This window comes from Montipora capricornis, chromosome 8 (assembly GCF_036669925.1).
Source record: "Montipora capricornis isolate CH-2021 chromosome 8, ASM3666992v2, whole genome shotgun sequence".
NCBI lineage: Eukaryota > Metazoa > Cnidaria > Anthozoa > Scleractinia > Acroporidae > Montipora > Montipora capricornis.
The window spans coordinates 40136974-40164473 of record NC_090890.1 but is presented as its reverse complement, the minus strand read 5'-3'; the positions used below and the strand labels follow the sequence as shown (position 1 = coordinate 40164473).

The following is a 27500-nucleotide window of genomic DNA, read 5'->3' as shown; positions in this document are numbered from 1 at the left end:
TGTTTGAAATATAAATTATGTACAATAAAAACGTTTTCCGACGTTTCGGTTGTATTCAACAACCTTCATCAGGGAAAGTGAAAGATAAAATTTACACGAAAGCTAAGATATAAACTAAAACGCTAATTAAAATTCTAAAGTTAGTGTACTGCAATAGTCAAATGCAAATACTCCTTGGGGAGTAGTGCTCCATCGTCTCGGTTGAGGGGGTCTTTAGCACAGTTTATTTCCCAAGCCTCAAGAATTTTCCTTTGTCGCCAGTTATTGTTAGTTCTAAGAATAGTGGCCTCATTCCACGCGATGTCATGATTCGTTTTTATAACGTGGTCCGCAAGTTCTGCTTTTTCTTTTTGTAGCCGTGCGACGGCCTTTTGATGCTCGCCTTTTCTAGTTGTAAATTTTCTTTGCGTTTCTCCGACGTAATTCTTGCTACATACTGCACAGGGAATGTCATACACGAGATCTCGAATTTCTTCTTTGCCCATTTCGTCTTTCGGCTTTGGAAATATCTGGCCAATTGTTTTCCAATTGTATTCCCCCCATTCAATTTGGTATAAATTGACATACAGACAGACTGTAGTCTCAAATGCTGTTTATTCTCGTGAACAACCACAATGCGCGGATAAACTATGGGGGGACACGATCGAAGCCACTGTATACAGGGAAGGAATTTTTGATATTCATTTAAATGGTGTGGTTTCACGATGAAGCTTGCGAATATGTCTAAATTCAAGCGGTACTGCAATGGGTAGAAAACATTATTGTTACACAGGATTTTGTAAATCTTTACATCTGGAAATTTGCTTTGTGTGAGATTATTTCTCATTATTTGTTATTATGTTATCTTCTTGTGTCTTTGAGGAGTTTATCTCTCGCATATTTCATTGTCTACTGGCTGAAACGCTGTTAAATAAATAGCTTATGTCTGCCTATGCTTAGGAACACCATTCTGGCGTCAATAGGTCTATTTTACTGATATTAATTATTCTTATTGGGTCACACTAAAAATTCAGTGAAGGTATCATGTGAGTATTTTTTAAAATAAGAAACTGAAAGTGTCGAGGCTCACAGGCTAAGCTGCTCACGGTGACTGCAACCCCTTAACCATAGTACTAGAAATGAAAAGGAAAAGTTTATTCCAGGCCTCCTCTGTTTCATGTGTCCACTGGTGATTTAATAACTCTTTTAAAGTACTCATCAGTGATTCCTGCATTGCCTATAGAGATAATCAATTGAAAGAGTAAGAGGAAGCCCCATTTTTATCAATTTTGGGAACAGTCAGAAACTATTTCAGTAAATGCAATCAGTCTTTCTTACATCGAGATATATTGGTTTTAATGCGCGGGACTTATGCCTTCTGCCTAGTCCCTCCAGGTAGGCAGCAAAGCCAAATGCATCGTCCATGGAGCTCACAGCGTTCTCCACAGCTTTCATCACACGTTTCGCGTGACCATGCAAGGCGCTGGTCTTCTCAATTTCCAACAGATCCACATCTTTGAATTCAGGGAACAGCTTTCGGTAGTCTGGGTTTTTCTGGAAAAATCTGAAAAATGAAAAGAACAGCACAATGTTTTCGAACAATCAAACCATTTATCCTTATCATGTATTCCATCAAACATATGATGTAAGAAAGCAGGTCCACCCCTCCCGCATTCTGCTCTACTCTGATGGAAGTTATTTAAGATCTAGGTTCTGTGTCTTATACTGCCTGGTTTCTTCAAGGACGATAGCTTAAGTGGATACCACCGTCTTGGGCACAACAGATAAAAATAATATTCGCAACATGAACCCAATCTAAAAATAACTTTCAAACGATTGTCGTTGGAACAAAGATTCGCTTTCTTACTTTCCATTCTATTGATGACACTGTACGCTAGTATACTGGGCTGAGATGTGAATTGGGTTTCCGTCTGGACCCTTTTCGAAGCTAAAGCTGGGCTTACCCCATGGACTCATATTCCATTATGGGCCTGAATTTTGCCGGGCTTTTCAATGAAAATTGTCTCAGTCGTTGAATTAAGTGCTGCTATCATTCTTTTATTTCATTTCAGTTAGAACCTTTACTTTGTCGTTAAAACGAAAAACGTACCCGCGTGCCAAGAGATATTGCTCCAGACCAACTCCGGAAAGCGGAGAATGTGAATATAAATAAATAATTCATAAAAATGTCAAAAACAAAAATTCCATACTAAGTGCCGCGAAATTTTTCAGGCTTCTAAAATTGTCTAGAAAAGCGCTTGGATCGTTTTCTATGAGCAAGGAGGCTCAAACCAGTTTTACCACTTTCAACAGACTGTACTATTTAGAAGGACTGAATAGCGTTAATTAATGTCGTGATAGCTTACCATGGCAACAAAAGAGCCATCTAAATACACCCTATGTTTTGTCTTTAAGCGCGTATATCTCAAAACCAAACTCGGTGACCCCCATTTTATATTACCGGAGAGTGATTATTAACTCTCCGCAAAGTTTAAAAAATTTTTTAGGTTGCTCTGAATCCGCTCCAGAGAATGTTTTTAAGCTTCCCAGAGGGTTTTATCTTAGCTTGCTAATCACTTTTCTGCAATAAAAATGGGGGTCACCTTGTTCGTTTCTGAGATATACGCGCTTAAAGACAAAATATAGGGTGTTTTCAGATGGCTCTTTTGTTGCCATGGCAATTTATTACGTCACACAAAAATGTGCATCTTGTTACAACACAATAATTTATTAAATTCTCCTTAATAATAATAATAATGATAATAACTAAAATTTATAGAGCGCCTAAAACTATAAATACTCTAAGGCGCTATTTACAACAATTGGAATGTATAGTAATAATATGTAAAATAATCTAAAACGCTTGATCAATTAATGCTCTGAAAAAGCTACTCTAAATAAATGTGTTTTAAGGTCTTTTTTAAACTTTTGTAAGTCATTAGTGTTCCTTAAGCTAAGAGGTTAGGGTTAGGGTTAGGGTGCATCCTTGGCTGGGCCAAAGTAGGGGTATTTAAGGCACTTTCCTCACCCCAAAAGTCCAGAAATTGAAATTTCAATTACACAAGATGTGAGAGTATCATTTGGTAAGTTAGTAACACCAGATTAAAGCCTTACCAGCAGGAGGTATCTACCACTGGAATCGGTCACCATATGCGGCCGATAATCTTTTATGTATGACAGAAGCAGTCGACATAGCTCGTCCTGTGGCTGAAAAAGATTAGTGGCATTTACCTGAATGTTTGGTCAATCATCAAACTAAACGGTAAGTCAACACTTTTGATTGCTGAACACACATTGTACAAATTTCTAACAATTTGAGATTGGCATAAATTGCCAGCTAGCCAGTTTGAGAACAGAATCAACATCGATGGATTTCAACAAATGTTTATGGATGGAGCGCTTCATCCATGTCAATCAGTAGAAATTTCAGGTCAATTATCTCAGATCACCATGAGTGTGGCAAATTGTCCCAAAACAGGCTACCCTTTTGTGATGAGATTGATGTAAATAAATTATGCTTATTCTACAAAATTATGCTGAAATGGATCTTGCCCAGAGTACCTGACAAATAAAATAATTAGTGCATATCAGCGACATGTCAACCAGAACCTCACGCTATGATGATACAACTTTACCCTGCGCTAGATGTAAATGTGACACAGAAGGTGGAAAAAACCTTTCTTGCTACAGCCACAAAACTTTGGAACTCTCTACCTATTAATACAAGATCTAGCACCAGTATTATTGCCTTCAAACAGAATTATTGTAATCTTATAAAGAAAGGTTATGCTGGCTTTGATAGCTTTCCCATTTCATAAAATTTTCACTCTTTGAATATTACATTTTACCCTTTTTAATATTTGTAACTTACATGTAGTTTTATATATTTTAGGGGAGGGCCACAAGTTTACCAGTTCTCAACTATAATGTGTCACCCTTGGTAAATCAAGTTATTTATTTATTATTGATTGATTTCTTTATTTACTTACTTAATTTATTGGAACCAAAGAGAAGATTGTCTAACCTGTAGAGCCAGCTCGTCTCGTCCAGAAAACTTCCTTGTCTTGTAGTTATTAAAGTGGAGGACAATGTCCCCACTATCCTTGACAATCAAATAATTCTTCCCAGTGGAGCTCTTTGGGTCAAAGTTACTAGCCTGTTCCCCTGACAGGACTTCCAGGGTCCTTATTTCCAATCCCCGTGCCGGGGGAATAAACACGTACAAGGATAGCATTATTAGGTCACAAAATTCTTTGGCTTTGAACTTCATCGGGCCTGTCAATTCAAACTTTTCTCTTTGCTTGCTAACGGCGGAAACCACTTCCTCCCTTTTTTTAAAGACAAAAGCCAAAAAACAAAAAATGAATAAGGTTCACACAGGTTGGGCTGTCCAGAACAAAGGGAAAGTGAATGATTCAGGTCAAAACTACTGCAGCCAAGAGAGATGTATCTTGCAAACAATGGTTAATCAATTTACTTTAAGTGCCAATTTCTCCTGAAGCTCTAAGCTTCCCTCAAATTAGTGTGACTGGGAACTAACACAATTGTTTGAATCTTAACAATCTGTAGTGTACAGCTAGTTATGCAATATACTGAATACTAATTTTAGTCTATGCCGTCACAGAGTGAGCAAAAAGCAGATTTCATGCTAAGACTAACCAAGGGATCCAGCGATTTTGGGCAGAAAGATCTTCCATCGTGGTTGGCCTTTCCAAATCACCTGCTTTTTGGAGAATTCTGGCTTGCGTTCTGAGTTGGCGGATAATCGGCACCCCTTTGAAGTCAGGAGCATCCTCTTTGTTCACAAATTTTATTGGGTACAGCAGCGAGCTAAGGTGATTTGACACCGTGGCTGAACTGCAATTTCGTTCTTCCTGCAAGGAAACAGAACAGGTTAATTGAGGCTCAAAACAGCCAAAATCAATAAGTAAATAGAGAAGTGTAAATGAAAGAAAAGCAAAGGAACTTTATTCAAGTGTCTATTAGTTCTACAACTAAATGTGAGCCTGTAATACTTGTGTGTACTGCTCAAAATGGCAAATATTGGAGGGACTGAGTAGTTACTCGCTACACAAGTAAGCATCACAGATAAATTGCGCTACAATTGTGACCCATAACCTTTGCATCTGAGGAATTGTTTTAAAGTAATTTCTCGCCATAAATCAATGGACTTTTTTACATCAGGTCGTGTGCCAACTTGTTTTGATTACACAGGGACAGCTAGTGTATACATTCAACTCACGGAGGATGGAACCCTTTAAACTCTGTTGGTAAGGCAATTTTTTACCATCAGCAGATAGGTAAAAAGTTATATTATCAGAATATTTATCACTGACATGTAGCAGAAATTCATCAAAGGCAAGAGCCTCTGGGTGAAAGTGATCAAGCTTGAAAGTCAAAATTTCACCAACCAAGCAATAAATCAGTGATACAAAAATTTTCCAATTTGTTGGTAATTTCTTTCTTTCAGAAAAAGTATGAAGTCATATTACTAATAATAAAAACAATACTGAAAAAATTGAAGGAACTCAGCCAGATGAGTAATTATAAAAAACTTGAATAAGCATTCTATAGATAAAAAAAAAAAAACATTGCTGCAAGCTTTCCACCACTAGAGCTGAGGTCTTCAACGGGCAAAATGATGAATGAAGTGAAAATTGGGAGAACATATAGTGAGTTAAAAATGATAACAATCATTGTTATCATTTTCATTTTTATATATTCTCCAAATTTTTACTTCAAGCTTTCAACCACTAGAGCTGAGGTCTTCAACGGGCAAAATGATGAATGAAGTGAAAATTGGGAGAATATATAGTGAGATAAAAATGATAACAATTATTGTTATGAATTTTATTTTTATATTTTCTCCAAATTTTCATGTCATTCATCATTTTGCCCGTTGAAGACCTCAGCTCTAGTGGTCGAAAGTTTGCAGCAATTGTTTATGTGTTTTAACCAGAGAACGCCCGTTCAAGTTTTTTTTTATCAAAAACAATATTATTATTGACTTCTTACCATGCAAAGTTGACTTTTTAACAGCTAGCTATTTATAATTTATCTTTAATTTGATAAAGGCAGCATTGAAAAGAGATTTCAGATTATTATCAGCATAAAGCAAGTTTCAACAGCAGATTGGTAAAAAGATAACACATTGTTGACCATACTATTATTCTTTCTTTGATAAGTCTTGGACCTGATTTGGTTGTGAATGGCCAAGAATATTTTAATCATACCTGTCAGCAATGGGGATTACCTCTGTGTTAAAACCTGAGAAACTTTTTTGGGTTTTGTTAGCTCGTGGTAGGATTAGGTTATTGTTTGATGTTTTCTGCTCTTTTGTTTTCCTAAGGGTTCCATCCTTTGTGAGTTTCACAGGTTTTTACCCCGAGGGTGAGCCCCTGTGTAATCAAAACAAGTTGACACACGACCTGATGTAAAAAGTCCATTGATTTATGGCGAGAAATTACTTTAAAACAATACCTCCGATGCAAAAGTTATGGGTCACAATTGTAGCGCAATTTATCTGTGATGGTTACTTGTGTAGCGAGTAACTCCTCAGTCCCTCCAATGTTCGCCATTTTCAGCAGTTTCTTTACACACAAGTATTACGGGCTCGCATTTTTTACTAAACCGCTGGCAACACAATGCAGGCGCGACGATTTTTGCGATTTCAGTTAAAGTGGGAGTAAATTTTGTGATCTTAATTGATAAAAATTGCAATTGGATGTTTTCGTTAATTTGGAGCCTTTTTCTACAACGCTCTAATTAAACAAAATGGTGGCCATTGATGTGGTTTTCAGTCCCCGGCCGTGAGTGTTGGGTGGTTCACTTAGGCGTTTCCACAAAGGTGTCAAAACTTAATTTACGAAAGCATGTAAAGAATCTCTCTCACCTTTAGAAATTCAACGTAACCTTCGATCAAGGGAGTTCTCAAAAAGCACTCTGGTAAAATTTCTGCATCACGTCCTAACGTATTTTTAACGTAACCCAGAAAGCCTGCAAAGAATAAAAAAAGAGTGGTTGTTAACTAGACTTGTAGCGTCACCCAAATATCGGTCATCACTTAATGTAAACGTGGAAATTAAAGCCAAAAAAAACCAAAGATACTTACAAAGCATTCTCTCTTGAGCCTTGTCGTAAGTGGAAAGGGCCACCGGTGCTTTCTCTCTTTCAAAGTTAACTGTCTGGGTAAAGAATTTCTTTACGGAAGCCAAGAATTTTCGGACTGTCTCGGGTAGCTCATCGAATTTGACGGAATAAGGGGTTTTGCGCTTGTTCCCTCCTGGTGCTGAATTCGGGGTAGATTCCGCGTGAATTTCACCCTCACTGACGTCGTGTTCATCTTCGGATCGGGTTAGGCTCACGTTGGTCGCTTCTTGTTCCTTCGAAGTATAGCAGTCAACGAGTGGTTCTTCCAAGTTTTCTTGTTCGGGCGGGACGGGTAATACCGGGAAATCGTCCACGATTTCGATTAGATGAACTGACGAGTTATCTGCAGCACTGGAGGAGCAAGGCATTTGGTGTTCCATTGCGGAAAAGGTGATTTCAACAAAAAAAATACCCAAGCGAGTGATCTGTTGGCGTCCTCAATGATGATATGGAAGAAATGATTTACTGGTGCGAGAAAAATGCTTTGCGAGCTGCGAGATCACACACACCGACACTGTGTCACACTTTATTTATTCATTATTGCATAACTTCATACTTTCATATAACCGCCCTGTTTGGCGGGAAAAGAAGAAACGCAGCGATTACTGTTTTTCAAAGGTACCAAGCCCGCCTACCTCAATGCATTGGTGTTTTTAATTTCTCAGAGACATACTCAAATACGACACTTTCTGTTCAGTGTACACGTTATGGTACATGAAAGTCCTTGTAATGGAGAGTTTTAAAAGTCTTAGATATTCGTTACAAAGCTGTTATCGCATGACTTTATAACTTCTTTTCTTTTTAGATGTTAATGTTACCCAATAAGGGTGCGTTTGATTGGGAAATCCTGAATTTGGGTCCTCGTATTTCCATTCGAAAGCAAAAGTTGTGGCGGTTTTCACTCATTAAAACCCTTCCTAACATAAATTTCCAAATGGTGAAATCTACGACAAAATCCGATTTCAGATTTTGCGTTCGATTGGAAATCCGAAGATCTAGATCCGGAAGTCCCAGTCGAACGCACAACTTCCCGCCATTCATATTTAATTACCAGTCTTTTCCGAGAGATTTCCAACCGACGTATTTAACGGACGTTTTGCAAATATCGGTGCAATGGAGGATTACGTTAATATTCCAAAGCGATTAATCCTTCAACTTATGAGCAATGAAGACGTATTATCTTCATTGTCGAATTTACCACCGAATATTCAAACGGTTGTTGAAAACTGCACGATGACTATTCGGGAAATTGCTGTTAGTGCAGGAATTACACCACAAGAGGAAAGAAGTTCAAATACTTCCTCGCCTGTAAACAGCTTGCCTGCCACCTCTGGAGTAATGCAAGGTATGGTCATATCTTAGTATTGACTTGATGTTACTGTAGAAGCACAAATGAAATCTCCCCGACTTTGGGTTTACGTTCGAATTTAAATTGTTCTTTCAAGATCGTTCGTTGGTATGCTAAAGTGTTGGTTTCCTGGACATCGACGTATCATCAAAAGAGAATTGAAAAGAGAATTGTAACTACAACTAATTTGACCGCAGTTTTATAGAACAACTCTGATGTGGAAAACCAAATTGACTGGTCTTATTAACAATTGCTCGTTCGTGTATTTCAAAACAATTCTTTATGCAAAATTTGGGGGCCAAACAAACATTAAGTGTATTATGAGGAATGATAAAGTAGAGAATGGCCAATTTTTCCTCCTTTCAAAGCAACTGCAAAAGTGAACTTTCAATCTAAAGTTTCGCTTCAACGGTTTTATAAATAAAAGGGTGTAACCACACAAAGCAAGTATGAAAAGCATTATTGTATTGGCTTTTCCAAACTTTATTTAAACGAAAGAAATACTGACTTCTTAGACAAGTACCTCACCACACTAACTAATTGCCTTTCTTGGCAGTCTCAGTTAGAGGTCTTTGGACAAATATGTTGCTTGAGAAAAATAGATCTGTGATTGTCCCACAATTCACTACAGTAGTCAAAACAGAATAGAATACGAGCTTGGTAAAATGTTATTTAAGTTTCGCGAGGAACAAGGTCACTGGCGAACTGGTCTTAGTCCTGTTCACAACTTTCGCAAAAAACCGCCCAAATATGTTTCCGCAAATTGTGGGCAAAAGCTTTTAGTATCTCGTAAAATGCCCTTAGTAATATCTCACGGACTGCCCTATATATTTCCCAATATCTCTTGTTGAGTTGACGGTTTTCTAGGGTCTCATTATCCATAGTGCGACTGTCGTATGACCTTGACAAAGTGTTCGCTATTTGTTTCACGAACCAATGTTTGGCAAGATTAAAACAAAGCTTCTCCTTATTCCCGCCAAGGAAACTCCTAATATGGGCAGTAAACAGTTCGATTGGCCAATCACATTACTGCATTTCGAATGACGTCAAAGCCTAACCTTCCAGAAAGTTCCATGGAGAAATGACGTTGTTTGCATCCGCGTTCGCTCAGCCAATGAAAATTCGCGCTCGTTTGTTTTTGTTCGATGAGCCAATGAAATGCTTTGCATTTTTGTTTACGTTCTGTTTTTCGTTATTTTTCAAGGTCATATGAAAGTCGCTCTATCCTCCATTTTGAAACTGGCATCTATCGTAAGTGTGGGATACATTATTGAAAAGTAATTCCGCTGGTCAATTTGGGCGCTGGGTAGTTCGGTTGCTGGCTCGGATGAACAAGAAAGGGGAAATTATCTCGCGATTATCTAATATCTCGAGAGCTTGTAAAGTAAAAACATCGTGATATTTGTGGCCAGGCCTAACTAGTTTAAGTGCCCCCGAGAAGAGGCTTGGAGGTGTTAAATATAAACTAAGAATAAGAAACCTTGATAGTACATTGATCTTTTTTTTTTCTGTCTTAATGGATGCGTCTCTGTCAATGTAGGTAGTGAACATGGTCAATCGAGTCATGAAGATGATCATTTAATCCCTGAGGCTGACCGTATGGGAGAAGATCAGGCCAATCACGGTCCTGCTTATGAACATGGTCAATCGAGTCATGAAGATGATCATTTAATCCCTGAGGCTGACCGTGTGGGAGAAGATCAGGCTAATCACGGTCCTGCTTATGATGCAGAAATTAGTCAAGAAGCATCCACGAGTGGTCAGAATCAACTCAGGAGAAGGGTTGTTCAACGGCGTACCCGGCGCGTTCAGAGCAAGTTGAGGGGCAGGAATAGGCCAAGGGCCAATGACTTGAACGACGGACCACTACCTGCTTCTCAGGAAAGTCAAGTTCGTGATGACCAAGCTCGGGGAAACAACCCACCAAATAGACACCTGAGATACCTGGTACAGAATCTCCGCGCTTACCAAAACAATCTTGAAAAAGCCAGGTTTATGTTACAATATTTCAATGGCTGCAGTTTTAATGCTGGAATGTGTCCTGATGGTGTCATAAGGTTTTCAGATGACGAGGCTGCTCAGCTATCGCGATATGTCCGAGAAATTGATGAAGAGGACAATGCGGAAATAGCTGAGCCAGAGGTATGAGCATTTGAAATGTGTATACATTTACGTCATTGCATTGCTATGGTTATTATTTCGCGTTAAAAATATTAATATAATTCAATTTATGATGGCAGTTCTAAGTTCAGTTATTATCCCTCAAAATTTAGCATACATTCTCTCTGGAATACCTATCCAGTCATCTCCCTTAAAAACATGTTATTTATCTTGAAATAGGTTATCCAAAAGTTGCGGTTCGCTATACAGCAAAAATTTCAGCTGTCTTTACAACAAACCGCAGAAGTGGGGAAAGTGCTCTGTGAAGCACTGAAGACATTCCCAAGCTTGCCAGAAGAAGATGACGATGACGAAAACCCACAAAGTAAAAGGCCAAGATTAACCGAGATTTTAGACGAAGAAGTTAATGTTGGGATATCGTCGACTTCCATGCAGGAGGCTATGCTTGTTCATCGTAATCTCGCCCGTTTTCCAATTCTGGCGTTTTCGAATGAACCTGTGAGTCATCTTGCCAACAAGGATGTAAGGAATGCGTTAGATAATGTCCCAGATAAGATTCACCATGAATGCAATGTTAGTGACAAGTTACACAACACATTTCTCGATCAAAGCGCGTATGAGAACTCTGTTCCAGCTGGAAGAAATCTCCTTTTGTCTGCGCCCATAAACATCGAGTCTGTTGTGGTAAATGATGGTGATGGCATTATTTTGGGAGTGAATCCTTCTTCTGATAGACCCCTCGAAAACGCAACGTACACCAGATTAAACCGAATTGATGCGCCGGAACTGTTTGCTGTTCATTACGTAAGAGACGAAGCGACGAACCAGGTTCTCCACCAGTTTAAAGGGCATTCGTCTCTGCTAGGTATGCAGTTCTTTCTAGATCTTTTCGTTCGTAAGGGCAGCGCGCATTTCCACTATGAGCTTCCCCGAATTGGGAAACTTGAGCCAAAAGATCACTACGGAAGGCCCTTGAAAGAATTTTGGTTTAAATTTCTGACGAGTCCTTCACAGCACGAGTTACGCATTCTTGATGCTATAATCCAGAAATGTGATGGCCTTGATGCACATGAAAAGGCAGTCTTGATGTCTCCTTTTGATCCCAGACTGGCAACTGTAGCTAGTCCCTTTTACCTCAGTTTAAATGCCTTGCTAGTTTTAAGTGGAAATTCCCACGTCTTCACACGATTTTGCCAGGACAAAGGAATGCTTAAACTTCAACGCGTAGCAAGAGAAAATCAGATTGGTCCTTTGTACTGTGGTTTGACTAGGAATCACGTGATTGGAATTGAGGTTGACACATCTGACGATGTGATTTTGTCGCCATTTGCCGCGGTGAATGTTGACCGTTTGCGGAATAAAGGATACCCAGACTTGTATATGAGCCAAGATGGCACAATCAGTGGTCTCCTTCCGTGGCACGAGCGAGCAATGAAGCAGAAAGTATTTTCTTTCACGAGATCGAAGGCAAGAGATCATGTTGCCCAATATCGCAGTGCCAGAAGTCCGGTGTATGGATTCTTCATTGACATTGACAAAAACTGTACAAGGAGCCATTACACTCCTGTGCATACGGCAGAAGGTCATTTGCAAGTAAGGCGTAGTAGATGCATTGGAATAGGTGGTCAATCAACCGGTGATGGCTTGTTTACAGTAAAGCCAATTCAACCAGACACGTTTGTCTGTGCTTACGCACCCACAGCGCCAGTGCGTCGTTTCCATCCGCACAGACAAGGTGAATATCTCATCACTGTCCAGGGAGAAGGTGCCACTGTTGACGTAGACGGCGCAGAAAACGAATTTGAGACAGGACTTGGTCGTATTTGTAATGACGGTGCGTTCCCATTAGCCTTGGTGAGATCTAAGTTTGCCAAGATTATAGCTGATCGTGTGAACTGTAAGTTTGCGAAACGAAATGGGGAAGTTTGGATTAAATCCAACAGATACATAAGGGCAAACGAGGAATTGATGGTTTGCTACACTGAAGACCCTCGCTACTGGAACAAGATCTTCTCTGATGATCAGTTGCAACGAATGAAACTGGCCCTTCAATCATGCCCTCCGACACTCAGAGATGCCGAGCATGCAATTGCTGCACTGGCCGTCTAAGCATTGACGGGTTTTAATCCGTACTTTGAAGGTTTTACATCTGGACTGCTTTCAATTGGTAGTCTTGAGGTGCCTCAAAAATAAGAATAGAATTCATTAAACTCATCAATAGTTAAAGTGAAAAAACTGCAGATACTTGCAATGACTTCACAGATAGACAAATATCAGAAATTCCGGCCACAAATTTGGTCGGTGTAGTACCAGTAGATTTGCTGGTACCAAAAATTCCTATCTGGAGACTCAAACGAGTTTGATAGGTGAAAAAAGAGCTGATTTGCTCAGATGTATTGAAAGAGGTAATCTTTCAAAATATATCAGAAAAAAAAATTCCTGTGTGCAGAACAAGAAAAGGTTTCACAGGTGAAACAAGAGCTGTTTTGCTCAGAGCTATTCAAAAAGGCAATAATTTGGCACCAGTTTTTAAATCCGCCGAGCTGGTTAGTTAATAACCAGTCTTGCTGGTCCCAAGCCCAGGAAAAGGATGAGGGAAAACTGCACGACAAAAGATTAGTCTTAAACGCTTGTACTAAACTAAACAATCAACGTCACAGCGGCCATTGGTCGACTAAATTTCGGAATTAACGGCTCTTATTTAAAAGATTTCAAGGTCGACACTGTGTCTATGACGTCAAGAGCTCCTGACCAGACTCCGAGCAGTCATTGAGCCATTGTAAGCCCACTGGTTAAGCTCGCAGTAAGCTTTCAAAGTTGTCCAAACATTGCGCTCGACTTAAATACTAAACAATCAACGTCACAGCGGCCATTGGTCGACTAAATTTCGGAATTAACGGCTCTTATTTAAAAGATTTCAAGGTCGACACTGTGTCTATGACGTCAAGAGCTCCTGACCAGACTCCGAGCAGTCATTGAGCCATTGTAAGCCCACTGGTTAAGCTCGCAGTAAGCTTTCAAAGTTGTCCAAACATTGCGCTCGACTTAAATACTAAACAATCAACGTCACAGTGGCCATTGGTCGAGTAAATTTCGGAATTAACGGCTCTTATTTAAAAGATTTCAAGGTCGACACTGTGTCTATGACGTCAAGAGCTCCTGACCAGACTCCGAGCAGTCATTGAGCCATTGTAAGCCCACTGGTTAAGCTCGCAGTAAGCTTTCAAAGTTGTCCAAACATTGCGCTCGACTTAAATACTACATTCAACGTCACAGCGGCCATTGGTCGAGTAAATTTCGGAATTAACGGCTCTTATTTAAAAGATTTCAAGGTCGACACTGTGTCTATGACGTCAAGAGCTCCTGACCAGACTCCGAGCAGTCATTGAGCCATTGTAAGCCCACTGGTTAAGCTCGCAGTAAGCTTTCAAAGTTGTCCAAACATTGCGCTCGACTTAAATACTAAACAATCAACGTCACAGCGGCCATTGGTCGAGTAAATTTCGGAATTAACGGCTCTTATTTAAAAGATTTCAAGGTCGACACTGTGTCTATGACGTCAAGAGCTCCTGACCAGACTCCGAGCAGTCATTGAGCCATTGTAAGCCCACTGGTTAAGCTCGCAGTAAGCTTTCAAAGTTGTCCAAACATTGCGCTCGACTTAAATACTACATTCAACGTCACAGCGGCCATTGGTCGAGTAAATTTCGGAATTAACGGCTCTTATTTAAAAGATTTCAAGGTCGACACTGTGTCTATGACGTCAAGAGCTCCTGACCAGACTCCGAGCAGTCATTGAGCCATTGTAAGCCCACTGGTTAAGCTCGCAGTAAGCTTTCAAAGTTGTCCAAACATTGCGCTCGACTTAAATACTAAACAATCAACGTCACAGTGGCCATTGGTCGAGTAAATTTCGGAATTAACGGCTCTTATTTAAAAGATTTCAAGGTCGACACTGTGTCTATGACGTCAAGAGCTCCTGACCAGAGTCCGAGCAGTCATTGAGCCATTGTAAGCCCACTGGTTAAGCTCGCAGTAAGCTTTCAAAGTTGTCCAAACATTGCGCTCGACTTAAATACTACATTCAACGTCACAGCGGCCATTGGTCGAGTAAATTTCGGAATTAACGGCTCTTATTTAAAAGATTTCAAGGTCGACACTGTGTCTATGACGTCAAGAGCTCCTGACCAGACTCCGAGCAGTCATTGAGCCATTGTAAGCCCACTGGTTAAGCTCGCAGTAAGCTTTCAAAGTTGTCCAAACATTGCGCTCGACTTAAATACTAAACAATCAACGTCACAGTGGCCATTGGTCGAGTAAATTTCGGAATTAACGGCTCTTATTTAAAAGATTTCAAGGTCGACACTGTGTCTATGACGTCAAGAGCTCCTGACCAGACTCCGAGCAGTCATTGAGCCATTGTAAGCCCACTGGTTAAGCTCGCAGTAAGCTTTCAAAGTTGTCCAAACATTGCGCTCGACTTAAATACTAAACAATCAACGTCACAGCGGCCATTGGTCGACTAAATTTCGGAATTAACGGCTCTTATTTAAAAGATTTCAAGGTCGACACTGTGTCTATGACGTCAAGAGCTCCTGACCAGACTCCGAGCAGTCATTGAGCCATTGTAAGCCCACTGGTTAAGCTCGCAGTAAGCTTTCAAAGTTGTCCAAACATTGCGCTCGACTTAAATACTACATTCAACGTCACAGCGGCCATTGGTCGAGTAAATTTCGGAATTAACGGCTCTTATTTAAAAGATTTCAAGGTCGACACTGTGTCTATGACGTCAAGAGCTCCTGACCAGACTCCGAGCAGTCATTGAGCCATTGTAAGCCCACTGGTTAAGCTCGCAGTAAGCTTTCAAAGTTGTCCAAACATTGCGCTCGACTTAAATACTAAACAATCAACGTCACAGCGGCCATTGGTCGACTAAATTTCGGAATTAACGGCTCTTATTTAAAAGATTTCAAGGTCGACACTGTGTCTATGACGTCAAGAGCTCCTGACCAGACTCCGAGCAGTCATTGAGCCATTGTAAGCCCACTGGTTAAGCTCGCAGTAAGCTTTCAAAGTTGTCCAAACATTGCGCTCGACTTAAATACTACATTCAACGTCACAGCGGCCATTGGTCGACTAAATTTCGGAATTAACGGCTCTTATTTAAAAGATTTCAAGGTCGACACTGTGTCTATGACGTCAAGAGCTCCTGACCAGACTCCGAGCAGTCATTGAGCCATTGTAAGCCCACTGGTTAAGCTCGCAGTAAGCTTTCAAAGTTGTCCAAACATTGCGCTCGACTTAAATACTAAAATCAACGTCACAGCGGCCATTGGTCGAGTAAATTTCGGAATTAACGGCTCTTATTTAAAAGATTTCAAGGTCGACACTGTGTCTATGACGTCAAGAGCTCCTGACCAGACTCCGAGCAGTCATTGAGCCATTGTAAGCCCACTGGTTAAGCTCGCAGTAAGCTTTCAAAGTTGTCCAAACATTGCGCTCGACTTAAATACTAAACAATCAACGTCACAGCGGCCATTGGTCGAGTAAATTTCGGAATTAACGGCTCTTATTTAAAAGATTTCAAGGTCGACACTGTGTCTATGACGTCAAGAGCTCCTGACCAGACTCCGAGCAGTCATTGAGCCATTGTAAGCCCACTGGTTAAGCTCGCAGTAAGCTTTCAAAGTTGTCCAAACATTGCGCTCGACTTAAATACTAAACAATCAACGTCACAGCGGCCATTGGTCGACTAAATTTCGGAATTAACGGCTCTTATTTAAAAGATTTCAAGGTCGACACTGTGTCTATGACGTCAAGAGCTCCTGACCAGACTCCGAGCAGTCATTGAGCCATTGTAAGCCCACTGGTTAAGCTCGCAGTAAGCTTTCAAAGTTGTCCAAACATTGCGCTCGACTTAAATACTACATTCAACGTCACAGCGGCCATTGGTCGACTAAATTTCGGAATTAACGGCTCTTATTTAAAAGATTTCAAGGTCGACACTGTGTCTATGACGTCAAGAGCTCCTGACCAGACTCCGAGCAGTCATTGAGCCATTGTAAGCCCACTGGTTAAGCTCGCAGTAAGCTTTCAAAGTTGTCCAAACATTGCGCTCGACTTAAATACTAAACAATCAACGTCACAGTGGCCATTGGTCGAGTAAATTTCGGAATTAACGGCTCTTATTTAAAAGATTTCAAGGTCGACACTGTGTCTATGACGTCAAGAGCTCCTGACCAGACTCCGAGCAGTCATTGAGCCATTGTAAGCCCACTGGTTAAGCTCGCAGTAAGCTTTCAAAGTTGTCCAAACATTGCGCTCGACTTAAATACTAAACAATCAACGTCACAGCGGCCATTGGTCGACTAAATTTCGGAATTAACGGCTCTTATTTAAAAGATTTCAAGGTCGACACTGTGTCTATGACGTCAAGAGCTCCTGACCAGACTCCGAGCAGTCATTGAGCCATTGTAAGCCCACTGGTTAAGCTCGCAGTAAGCTTTCAAAGTTGTCCAAACATTGCGCTCGACTTAAATACTACATTCAACGTCACAGCGGCCATTGGTCGACTAAATTTCGGAATTAACGACAGCAAACTATGATATGCAATGAAATATGGCCCTTAACTCCTAGCTTATGCCAGACTGTACTGTTAAGCATAAATGCCAAGCTAAATTGTTTTAGGGTTCTTGTCAGCTGTGTTGATATTGGGAAAACGGGCCGGTTTCGCGGGAAAAACATTACAAATGTACTCATAAGACAAGCAAGTTCCTTTCGCCAAGAAACGGAAAAGTGTAATAATGAACTTTCGCTAAAGTAAAAACCAATTAAAATAAAAGGGAAAGCTTGGATGGCGTAGCAATTGCGGCACGCGCGAAGCTTTACAAATAAGTACAACAAGATGCACTCGACTCTATTTAGCCTAAAATCCCGCGAAGGAATGGCATTTTCTCTTAGCAGCCAGATTGAGCTGAAGTTAAGAGCCACACGAATGCAGTTGATATGAAAATACCTTCATCGATCTTCATCTGAATCAAGGTTTCTCTCAAAAGCCTCTTTAAACACGCTGGGTCAGCCATTACTCTTTATTCCTCGGGGAGGGGATGCCTGGGAAATGGTTTGTTCGTTGCAAGGCCTTGGACGAGGCACGAAAGCGAGTTTTTTGTGGAAAAAACAGAAATTTCGATTCCGACACAAAAACCTCTCTCCCAAACAGCCGAAGATTATCTCCGACATTTCCCGGAGCCTGTCGGAAGTCAAAGCCGAGAAACATCGCGATCGACCGATCGACCGAAATGCAAGGAGCCTGTGTACGAGGGATGCGATTGGAGGAAACGACAGGCAGCGGAATTTTCAAAACACAGCGCCATTATATAGCTAGAGGGAAGTGCGAACATCCAAAAGATGGAATCTAGTAAGTAAGAAAACTGTAGCTAAAATGCTCTTAATGTGGTTTCTTTCTTTCCTGTCTTTTCCCACCGTAAACTGTTCGTTAGATTCGGTCAAGTGAGCGACACGATTTGGCACGTTGTCGAACAGTAGTACCTCTGAAGGCGGTGAGACTTCTTCGTTCATTCCAGTACATTTCCAAATCTCCCACCTTTGCCACTCGATAGAACGCGCTATTGCGTGTACTTGAGCTGATTTTAATAATAATTTCAATCTGAATGATCTCCAAGTGAGAGAAAACGCAAATGACTGGCCTTTTTGGGGCACATTATCGCCTTGCCAGTGGTTTCACTGACGAAGCTTATTTGAACTGGGGAACTGGGGACGCGGAGAAGGACGACAACATATCTCAGGGAACAAGGGAACTTCATACAATTGAAGGGATCAAAAAGTAATTTTGGGTTCAAGGGAACAGAAGCAATTGTTTTAATGAATCAACGACACGCCCCAGCCCCTCCCTGGTAGGGCCTCATTAACGACAACTTTAAGGTGGCTCAAATCAGCAAATCAGTAAGAGAATGAATGTCTTATTTATGACGAAAGTAACCCTCTAATGCTGTTGTCTTGTGATACTAAAGGCCTGGGGTTCTGCAATAATCGCTCAACCAGATGTAGTCATTGACTTGACCCAGCAGGTTACCATGGCAACAAAACAGCCATGTCAGAACCGCCTTTATCTGGTATTTAAATGCTTTTCTATTTCAAATACGAAATCGGGGATTACCATTTGCTATTTGTGAAGAGTGATTTGCAAGCTGTGAACAGTAAAATTCTCTAAAAACTTAACACAAGGAAACAAAACATTCTCCAATGATGTCTATAAATAATTTGATGCACATTTACAATAACTTTGAATTGCCTTTAGTCAAGGATGTGAAAAGCTAACTTTTCCTTTCTCATTACTTCCAGACACAAGTGACCAGCAAGCAGTTATGTCAGTTGGTATGTGATTTTTGAAAAATTTCCAAACACTTTGAAGGCCTCTTACCTTGACATTTGATTAGTACGACCAATAATTAAATAATCTATGAGAAAAGCTAACTTTTCCTTTCTCATTATTTCCAGAGAAAAGTGACCAGCAACCGACCTGTTCAGTTGGTATGTGAGCTTTGAAAATGTTCTAAACACTTTGAGGGCCTCTTACCTTGACATTTCATTAGTACGACCAATAATTAAATAATCTATGAGAAAAGCTAACTTTTCCTTTCTCATTACTTCCAGAGAAAAGTCACCAGCAACCAATCATGCCAGTTGGTATGTGACCTTTGAAAATGTTCCAAACACAATTTGATTAGTACGACTAATAATTAAATAATTTATGCTTGTGTGACTGGAAGAAAGTCTGTTCATTCCATGTAATTATACTAATAATATCAATCTTTTTTCTTTGTTTACTAGAACCACCACCAGATGCTACATGTAAGCCCTTTGATCTTGATATTAGAAGTAACAATGTTTCTTGTCATGTGCGTTTGACTGAACTGGCATTGAAGTGCCTCGTTAATATAATATTGTAATTTATTATTCTTCCAGCAATGCAAAGGTACATCTTCTGAAACTATTTCAATTGTTAAAATTGGGGACCATCATTTCACTATATCTCATGATGATATTCTGCAATGTATACTAGATAGTGGGGAAACTGCCATTTATGGCATAGTTGACAAATTTGAACCTACTACAAACCTGGTGTCCAAAAAATAGGTTTATTATTCATGATGGAAAATCAGATGCATTAATTTTGAATGCACAGGCTTTTATTGGCCTCTTTGAAGTGCCTCGTTATGGGGAGAGAACGTCATGCCATACAATTCTTTCTCTGTGTGCGATAACCTTGCCTGGATAAAGCATGTGCAATAAAGTCCATGTAATGAAGACAATAACATCATTCCTTTCTTGCTTTTTGTAAACTGTTTTATTTGTTCTATAAACAGCACACAAAGAGTTGTCCCCTCAGGAGGGGATGACGCAACCCTTGAGTGACACCAGAATCCCAGAAAAAGAAAATGGTACAAATTCATTTCCTTATTACATTACTGAACTAGTTACTATCATTTGTCATTTGCTTTTCATCGTAACAGTGACAATGCCAACTTCTGTTTGACTTGCTTAACTACAGTCTGCAAGAAATTATATCACTCCTGTTTTCTAGAAAAGGCTGATGGAAAGGACCCAACAAAGGTTCCCCCCAAGGAGCCACACCCGTACACAAGTAAGCATAGAATATTCTTTATATTTACACATGACTACTTATCAAGTGAAGCTAGGATCTATTTCAGATATCATCTCAACATTACAAGTTAACTGCGAAGATCATAGCTTCACTTGCAAAGTGAACCAGCCGACGGTCAGTGACCTGATAACGGTTCACAATTAACATTTTACATGCCAATACAACGGCTATTCTTTTTTCTCTCTTTTTCAGGGTGCTGGCGATGTGGGGGACAGGGGCACATCAGGGCTCAGTGCCCCACCAAACCAAAACATGTAGATAGCGGGAGGGGGGGAAGTCGGGGGGCTAGGGGTGGAATTCGCGGTAGGGCGGAAATCGGGGGGCAAGGGGGGGATATAGAGGCGTCATGCGCGGTACAGCACGTGGCAGGATTTTTCGTACAGGAAGAGGCGCGGGCGGCCATCGGGGCAGGGGGAATGGGAGAGGGTTGATGAATTTTATTCGGGGGAGAGTAATCAATATCTATAATTATAAGTAAAGAGACCTTGTCACGTTACAGTCAAGCTCTGTCCGCTGTACTGTTTATTCTTCAGACTGAGAGTTCTGAATTTCTTAGTTCATGCAGAAACATATTTCAGCTCTACATTTAGATTTTTTCCCAAAATGCATCACTGCAAACATGCAACTGCATAGCTTGACTGTAACAGTGCTTGACTCCTCCCTTTACTTTTTATAGATATTGATTATTATTGTTGTGTTATTGTTAAAGTATACAAGTAGATGAATAAAGACATTATTATCGTCATCATCCTTGATTAGATTGAAAACAACCGATAAATAATTCTAGCCAGCCAATGTCTTTCTGTCTTTCTTCATTTACTTATATTGCAATAATTGTTAATTAGAATAAATATTATTATTATTGTAAATATTATTTATGGCCTGCCAGGAGAGACACACCTTTTTAGGAAGGAACCAAAACCACTAATACTTGTTAGCCTTTCATTGGGAACTCATGAATCCTTATCTATTGTGAGGATGTTTGAATTTCGGGAACAGAACAGCCTATTTTCCATTTAGATAAATGACAAGAAATTTAGGCAACTGAAACAATCAATCCAAATTTCCTGTTGATAACATGGACTTTCTTGTGTAAAACAGGGTCCTGTAAGGCATCCACCTTGAATGTACAGTATCATTAAGGTGTGAACAACATTATTCAACTGCTAGTGTCTGTGAAAAACACATGAAGCACTCTTCATTCAGAATTAACCTTCCCAAAGCAACAACTAGAAAGCTAATTATTGAAAATTATCATTCCTCACAATATTAAGGTGAGGTTTTTTTTCTTGCTCAGAAATTCCTGTTACCATAGTTACAGGACACAAGTATTAAGTTTCTTATTTCATTTGTTTGTTCATATGTGGAATAAAACCAAAAAAGCCATCAAGTCTCTCATTAAGATTTCAACCTTGCATGATATCTCTCATGTTTGGTATCTCTACATACAATAACTTTTATAGAGTAAAATTAGTTATCGATCAGCGAGTATCTGAGTATTTATTGCCCTGTTTTATTTGTTATCGAGAATGAAGTCCTTTGATTGCAGCCCTGCTCTGTGTGTCAGAACAACTAGAAAGCTAATTATTGAAAATTATCATTCCTCACAATATTAAGGTGAGGAATTTTTTTTTTCTTGCTCAGAAATACCTGTTACCATAGTTACAGGACACAAGTATTAAGTTTCTTATCTCTTGCCTTTCTCCTAATAATTGAAACTGTGGTGATATTACTTTCGTTTCATTTGTTTGTGCATATGTGGAATAAAGCCAAAAAGCCATTAAGTCTCTCAGTAAGATTTCTACCTTGCATGATATCTCTCATGTTTGGTATCTGTACATACAATAACTTTTATAGAGTAAAATTAGTTATCGATCAGCGAGTATCTGAGTATTTATTGCCCTGTTTTATTTGTTATCGAGAATGAAGTCCTTTGATTGCAGCCCTGCTCTGTGTGTCAGAAAGTTTTGAATCGGTTCATAGACCGAATGCATAAATGGCAGCCAAAAAATTTTCTTTTGTTTATGTGCTATTTAGCCTTAGTAGCCTCGATTGCATGGACAAAATACAAAAGAAATGTTGCTTGAGAGCGAGGCTAGTGAGTCTCATTAGCACATAAACAAAAGAATGCATTTTTGGTCGCCATTTATGCATTTGGTCAATTAAAAAGAATACATGACAACAAAGACCTTATGGTCTCAACCACTGTTTATTTAATATATTTCATATGCTTCCTAATCACTGAACAGAGTGTATGAACACTCAAGCTTGAAACAAAACTTGTGAGCCAATGGGCTCTCGTTTGCACGGTTCAAAACTGGAAATTTCATGCTTCCATTGCAAGGCCAAGCATCTGTGGCCATTGTAGATAATTATGCAAAGATTTTTCATTTTCACTTCATGCAAAATATAGACCATTCTACAGTTGTAGCTAAGCTGCCTGGCTTTAGAATGGAAGCGAGGCTGCCAGTGACCCTGTTTTGATACAAACCTTTGTGCTTTTCTCATGTTAATGTAGACTAATTTGAATCACAACAACACAATTTACATGATAAAAGCAGTTAGGTCTGTATCGATTCAAGGTCACCGGCAGCCTCGCAGCCATTCATAGGCCAGGTCACTGAGCAAACAACTGTAAAATGGCCCATTGCCGTTGTTCCAAGTAAGAATAAACATTTGCATTTGTTTTGTATATGTGCTGTCAATTTAACTGGCTCAATAAAGCAATTACTGGCTCAAATGATGGAGGTGATGTTATTTCAAGTTACTAAGGCTACGTATAAAATCAGCCTGTCATTCACTTGAATTTGGGAAACTGGGACAACCAATTTTGCTTCAACTAAGTTAATTCTTATTCTGCTAGGCCCTCTTGTTTGAAAACATGCACCCTTCAGTCAAGCTCTCATGCTGTTCACAAGAGGAAAAAATTGTGGGGTGGAAGCTTTTGTGAATTGATTCTGGACTTAGAGAAGTGAAACTGTTTTTTTGGAAATCAGACGGTTTTTCGCCGTTTGGAGCTTGACTGAAAGACTGCACAGACAGTTACCCTTTCACTGCCTTGTGGATGGTGCGTGTGGAAGTCATGAGTCTGTAGACACCTCCTCGCTTTTTGGAGCCTTGCAATTCCACAGGAACAAGGCTGTCAATGTCTTCCTTCCACTCTTCGACCGAGAGTTCAAGCTTATATAAGTTGGTGCCTATGTGTTTGTAATATAACAGCGTCGCCTCTTTTTGTCTTATGGACTTGACCTGGCCAATGTAAACCACCGGCTTCAGATAGGTGCTTTCCTCTGATACAACGGCGACGAAATCGCCCCTGTTGACTGTCTCATCACCCTCTTCTGGTTCCCCATCGGTTGCAGTTTCCCCTTCATCCAGACGGCCCTCTGCGTAATCTCTGGCTAAGTCGACCGCCATTCGTTTCTTCTGATTTGCTGTGCGGCGATCGTATGTATGTTGCGCTTGTTTTCGCGAATGCCTGAGCGCAGATGCTAGCGAAGCCTTGAGAGAGTCCGTACAGTCCCTGTTAAAATCATAGAACAATGTCTGAGTCATGATATGTAATATTACACTCGAGGGGGGAATGAGAGAACTGAAATTATTGTAGGGTAGTTGACCAAAGACTGAAAAACACTCTGTTTGCCCTCCAAGAATTGCATAATAACTGTTTCCAGTTTCACCTGAGACTGACAATGGTCCCAAGAGAAAATATAAGCAATCAATGCTCTTGCATAATTCTGAAAGTGGCCTACTTACAAACACTTTGTTTAGGTCAGAGACTTAACAAACAAACATGGACATGGGATTCAATTAGCTTGAGCAAACTACCAGCCATCTCTTCGCACGGATGCAAACCAAGTATTCTAGTGCATAGGACTGATTGATGAAAAATAAATTATTGGAATCCTATGTTTTTAAGCTGTTTCATGTGAGTCAAAGAATATATTGACCTCTTGACTCAACTTCCCTAATTTTAAGACTAAAAGTGCCCTCTGAATTACTAAGAATAACTCACGATTTGTCGTACGCCCAAGTGATAAAGGAACTTCTGAGTATGTTTATGGAAGCCAACTTTCCCGTAAGGCCATATAGCACGCTCTTCAAGTGGGCAGAAAAGGAGGCAGCAGTGAAGTGATCACCATTCTTGTTCTGGAGTAAAAAAAAGGGTAGTGCATTTGCATTGGTTGTGTTTTGTTTTGTTGTTTTTTTTTCATTTTTGAGACCTTTTTCTTATAGAGATCCTTGCCAATGCCACTCACGTGTGTGCAAAACATACACATACATGTTAGGGTGGAAAAAAGAATGAATACTCAAAAAACAAGCAGGGTGATTTTTCTAAAAAAAACACCCTCACAGGGGTGAATCTGTTGGAAAAAAATATCCCAGAGAGGTGTTGTTTCTCTTGAAATCACCCCACAAGTGTCCAGGATCACAAAAAATCACCCCAATTGGGTTGATTTCATATCACGCAAGGGTTAATTTTGCAAATCCACTCACCCCAGAGAGATGTGGTTTTCAGTCAAAAACACCCCACTAGGGTTCCTAATCACAACCGTGAACCTTGATAGGGGTGTACTTTTCACAACAAAACACCTCACTGAAATGTGGTTTCACTTGAAATCACCCCCAAAAGGTGTGAAATTAGGTGCAAAAACCCCACTTGGGACATGAAAATACCTAACAAGGGGTAAATTTTAAAATTACCACACCCTGCAAGGGTAAATGTGCCCAAAAAAAACACCCCACCACAGAATTTATCACTGAATTTTACATCCTGAAATAGCTTTTGGGGGTGAAATTTGACTGTGACCAACCCTCAGAAGGACGAAATGTTTTAAAAAACCATCCTTGCTATCGAATTGGGGGTGAAATGTGACTGTGAGCAACCCTCAGATGGACGAAATGTAAAAAAAAGCCATCCTTGCTATCGAATTGGGGGTGAAACAAGAAGATTAACAGCTTTATACCTCTATGTTAGGGTTAGGGTGCATCCTTGGCTGGGCCAAAGTAGGGGTATTTAAGGCACTTTCCTCACCCCAAAAGTCCAGAAATTGAAATTTCAATTACACAAGAGTGAGAGTATCATTTGGTAAGTTAGTAACACCAGATTAAAGCCTTACCAGCAGGAGGTATCTACCACTGGAATCGGTCACCATATGCGGCCGATAATCTTTTATGTATGACAGAAGCAGTCGACATAGCTCGTCCTGTGGCTGAAAAAGATTAGTGGCATTTACCTGAATGTTTGGTCAATCATCAAACTAAACGGTAAGTCAACACTTTTGATTGCTGAACACACATTGTACAAATTTCTAACAATTTGAGATTGGCATAAATTGCCAGCTAGCCAGTTTGAGAACAGAATCAACATCGATGGATTTCAACAAATGTTTATGGATGGAGCGCTTCATCCATGTCAATCAGTAGAATTTCAGGTCAATTATCTCAGATCACCATGAGTGTGGCAAATTGTCCAAAACAGGCTACCCTTTTGTGATGTGATTTATGTAAATAAATTATGCTAATTCTACAAAATTATGCTGAAATGGATCTTGCCCAGAGTACCTGACAAATAAAATAATTAGTGCATATCAGCGACATGTCAACCAGAACCTCACGCTATGATGATACAACTTTACCCTGCGCTAGATGTAAATGTGACACAGAAGGTGGAAAAAAACCTTTCTTGCTACAGCCACAAAACTTTGGAACTCTCTACCTATTAATACAAGATCTAGCACCAGTATTATTGCCTTCAAACAGAATTATTGTAATCTTATAAAGAAAGGTTATGCTGGCTTTGATAGCTTTCCCATTTCATAAAATTTTCACTCTTTGAATATTACATTTTACCCTTTTTAATATTTGTAACTTACATGTAGTTTTATATATTTTAGGGGAGGGCCACAAGTTTACCAGTTCTCAACTATAATGTGTCACCCTTGGTAAATCAAGTTATTTATTTATTATTGATTGATTTCTTTATTTACTTACTTAATTTATTGGAACCAAAGAGAAGATTGTCTAACCTGTAGAGCCAGCTCGTCTCGTCCAGAAAACTTCCTTGTCTTGTAGTTATTAAAGTGGAGGACAATGTCCCCACTATCCTTGACAATCAAATAATTCTTCCCAGTGGAGCTCTTTGGGTCAAAGTTACTAGCCTGTTCCCCTGACAGGACTTCCAGGGTCCTTATTTCCAATCCCCGTGCCGGGGGAATAAACACGTACAAGGATAGCATTATTAGGTCACAAAATTCTTTGGCTTTGAACTTCATCGGGCCTGTCAATTCAAACTTTTCTCTTTGCTTGCTAACGGCGGAAACCACTTCCTCCCTTTTTTTAAAGACAAAAGCCAAAAAAACAAAAAATGAATAAGGTTCACACAGGTTGGGCTGTCCAGAACAAAGGGAAAGTGAATGATTCAGGTCAAAACTACTGCAGCCAAGAGAGATGTATCTTGCAAACAATGGTTAATCAATTTACTTTAAGTGCCAATTTCTCCTGAAGCTCTAAGCTTCCCTCCAATTAGTGTGACTGGGAACTAACACAATTGTTTGAATCTTAACAATCTGTAGTGTACAGCTATTTATGCAATATACTGAATACTAATTTTAGTCTATGCCGTAACAGATTGAGCAAAAAGCAGATTTCATGCTAAGACTAACCAAGGGATACCTCGATTTTGGGCAGAAAGATCTTCCATCGTGGTTGGCCTTTCCAAATCACCTGCTTTTTGGAGAATTCTGGCTTGCGTTCTGAGTTGGCGGATCATCGGCACCCCTTTCCAGTCCGGAGCATCCTCTTTGTTCACAACTTTTATTGGGTACAGCAGCGAGCTAAGGTGATTTGACACCGTGGCGGAACTGCAATTTCGTTCTTCCTGCAAGGAAACAGAACAGGTTAATTGAGGCTCAAAACAGCCAAAAATCAATAAGTAAATAGAGAAGTGTAAATGAAAGAAAAGCAAAGGAACTTTATTCAAGTGTCTATTAGTTCTACAACTAAATGTGAGCCGGTAATACTTGTGTGTACTGCTCAAATGGCAAATATTGGAGGGACTGAGTAGTTACTCGCTACCAAGTAAGCATCACAGATAAATTGCGCTACAATTGTGACCCATAACCTTTGCATCTGAGGAATTGTTTTAAAGTAATTTCTCGCCATAATCAATGGACTTTTTTACATCAGGTCGTGTGCCAACTTGTTTTGATTACACAG

At 39.9% G+C, this 27500-nt stretch overlaps 3 protein-coding genes and 1 long non-coding RNA gene across 4 annotated transcripts; 2 read left to right on the top strand and 2 right to left on the bottom strand.

Annotated features, from left to right (window-relative positions):
• Nucleotides 1-1261: 1261 nt before the first annotated feature.
• Nucleotides 1262-7523, bottom strand: LOC138059935 (uncharacterized). Its single transcript, XM_068905594.1, has 6 exons — nucleotides 7091-7523; nucleotides 6872-6975; nucleotides 4639-4853; nucleotides 4004-4307; nucleotides 3094-3186; nucleotides 1262-1543 (listed from the first exon to the last, which is right to left on the bottom strand). Exons 1-6 carry the CDS (start codon nucleotides 7506-7508, stop codon nucleotides 1502-1504), a joined length of 1176 nt encoding a protein of 391 aa, XP_068761695.1. The 5' UTR covers nucleotides 7509-7523; the 3' UTR covers nucleotides 1262-1501.
• On the top strand, nucleotides 3194-6442 carry LOC138059936 (uncharacterized). Its single transcript, XR_011134271.1, has 2 exons — nucleotides 3194-3919; nucleotides 4604-6442. It is a non-coding gene; the product is annotated as an uncharacterized lncRNA (long non-coding RNA).
• A 10422-nt stretch (nucleotides 7524-17945) lies between the features above and the next one.
• LOC138014013 (uncharacterized) lies at nucleotides 17946-20713 on the top strand. The gene is made up of 8 exons (XM_068861045.1): nucleotides 17946-18014; nucleotides 18959-18991; nucleotides 19115-19147; nucleotides 19271-19303; nucleotides 19448-19468; nucleotides 19984-20058; nucleotides 20202-20261; nucleotides 20475-20713. Exons 1-8 carry the CDS (start codon nucleotides 18005-18007, stop codon nucleotides 20711-20713), a joined length of 504 nt encoding a protein of 167 aa, XP_068717146.1. The 5' UTR covers nucleotides 17946-18004.
• Nucleotides 20714-22472: 1759 nt separating this feature from the next.
• On the bottom strand, nucleotides 22473-26617 carry LOC138060064 (uncharacterized). Its single transcript, XM_068905754.1, has 4 exons — nucleotides 26312-26617; nucleotides 25403-25495; nucleotides 24298-24431; nucleotides 22473-23805 (listed from the first exon to the last, which is right to left on the bottom strand). Exons 1-4 carry the CDS (start codon nucleotides 26555-26557, stop codon nucleotides 23325-23327), a joined length of 954 nt encoding a protein of 317 aa, XP_068761855.1. The 5' UTR covers nucleotides 26558-26617; the 3' UTR covers nucleotides 22473-23324.
• Nucleotides 26618-27500: the final 883 nt, after the last annotated feature.

What these genes read in the sequence shown, in the direction of transcription:
- LOC138059935 (XM_068905594.1), bottom strand. Translation starts at nt 7,508, where the DNA reads ATGGAACACCAAATGCCTTGCTCCTCCAGTGCTGCAGATAACTCGTCA. An exon ending in GTTACGTTGAATTTCTAAAG is followed by an intron (nt 4,854 to 6,871) that starts GTGAGAGAGATT and finishes GTTTCCTTGCAG; the next exon opens with GAAGAACGAAATTGCAGTTC. An exon ending in CAAAATCGCTGGATCCCTTG is followed by an intron (nt 4,308 to 4,638) that starts GTTAGTCTTAGC and finishes CTTTAAAAAAAG; the next exon opens with GGAGGAAGTGGTTTCCGCCG.
- LOC138014013 (XM_068861045.1), top strand. An exon ending in GCAACCAATCATGCCAGTTG is followed by an intron (nt 19,304 to 19,447) that starts GTATGTGACCTT and finishes TTTGTTTACTAG; the next exon opens with AACCACCACCAGATGCTACA. An exon ending in ACCACCACCAGATGCTACAT is followed by an intron (nt 19,469 to 19,983) that starts GTAAGCCCTTTG and finishes TTCTATAAACAG; the next exon opens with CACACAAAGAGTTGTCCCCT.
- LOC138060064 (XM_068905754.1), bottom strand. Translation starts at nt 26,557, where the DNA reads ATGAAGTTCAAAGCCAAAGAATTTTGTGACCTAATAATGCTATCCTTG. An exon ending in GTGGTAGATACCTCCTGCTG is followed by an intron (nt 24,432 to 25,402) that starts GTAAGGCTTTAA and finishes TTTTTACTCCAG; the next exon opens with AACAAGAATGGTGATCACTT. An exon ending in ACTTGGGCGTACGACAAATC is followed by an intron (nt 23,806 to 24,297) that starts GTGAGTTATTCT and finishes TGATTTTAACAG; the next exon opens with GGACTGTACGGACTCTCTCA.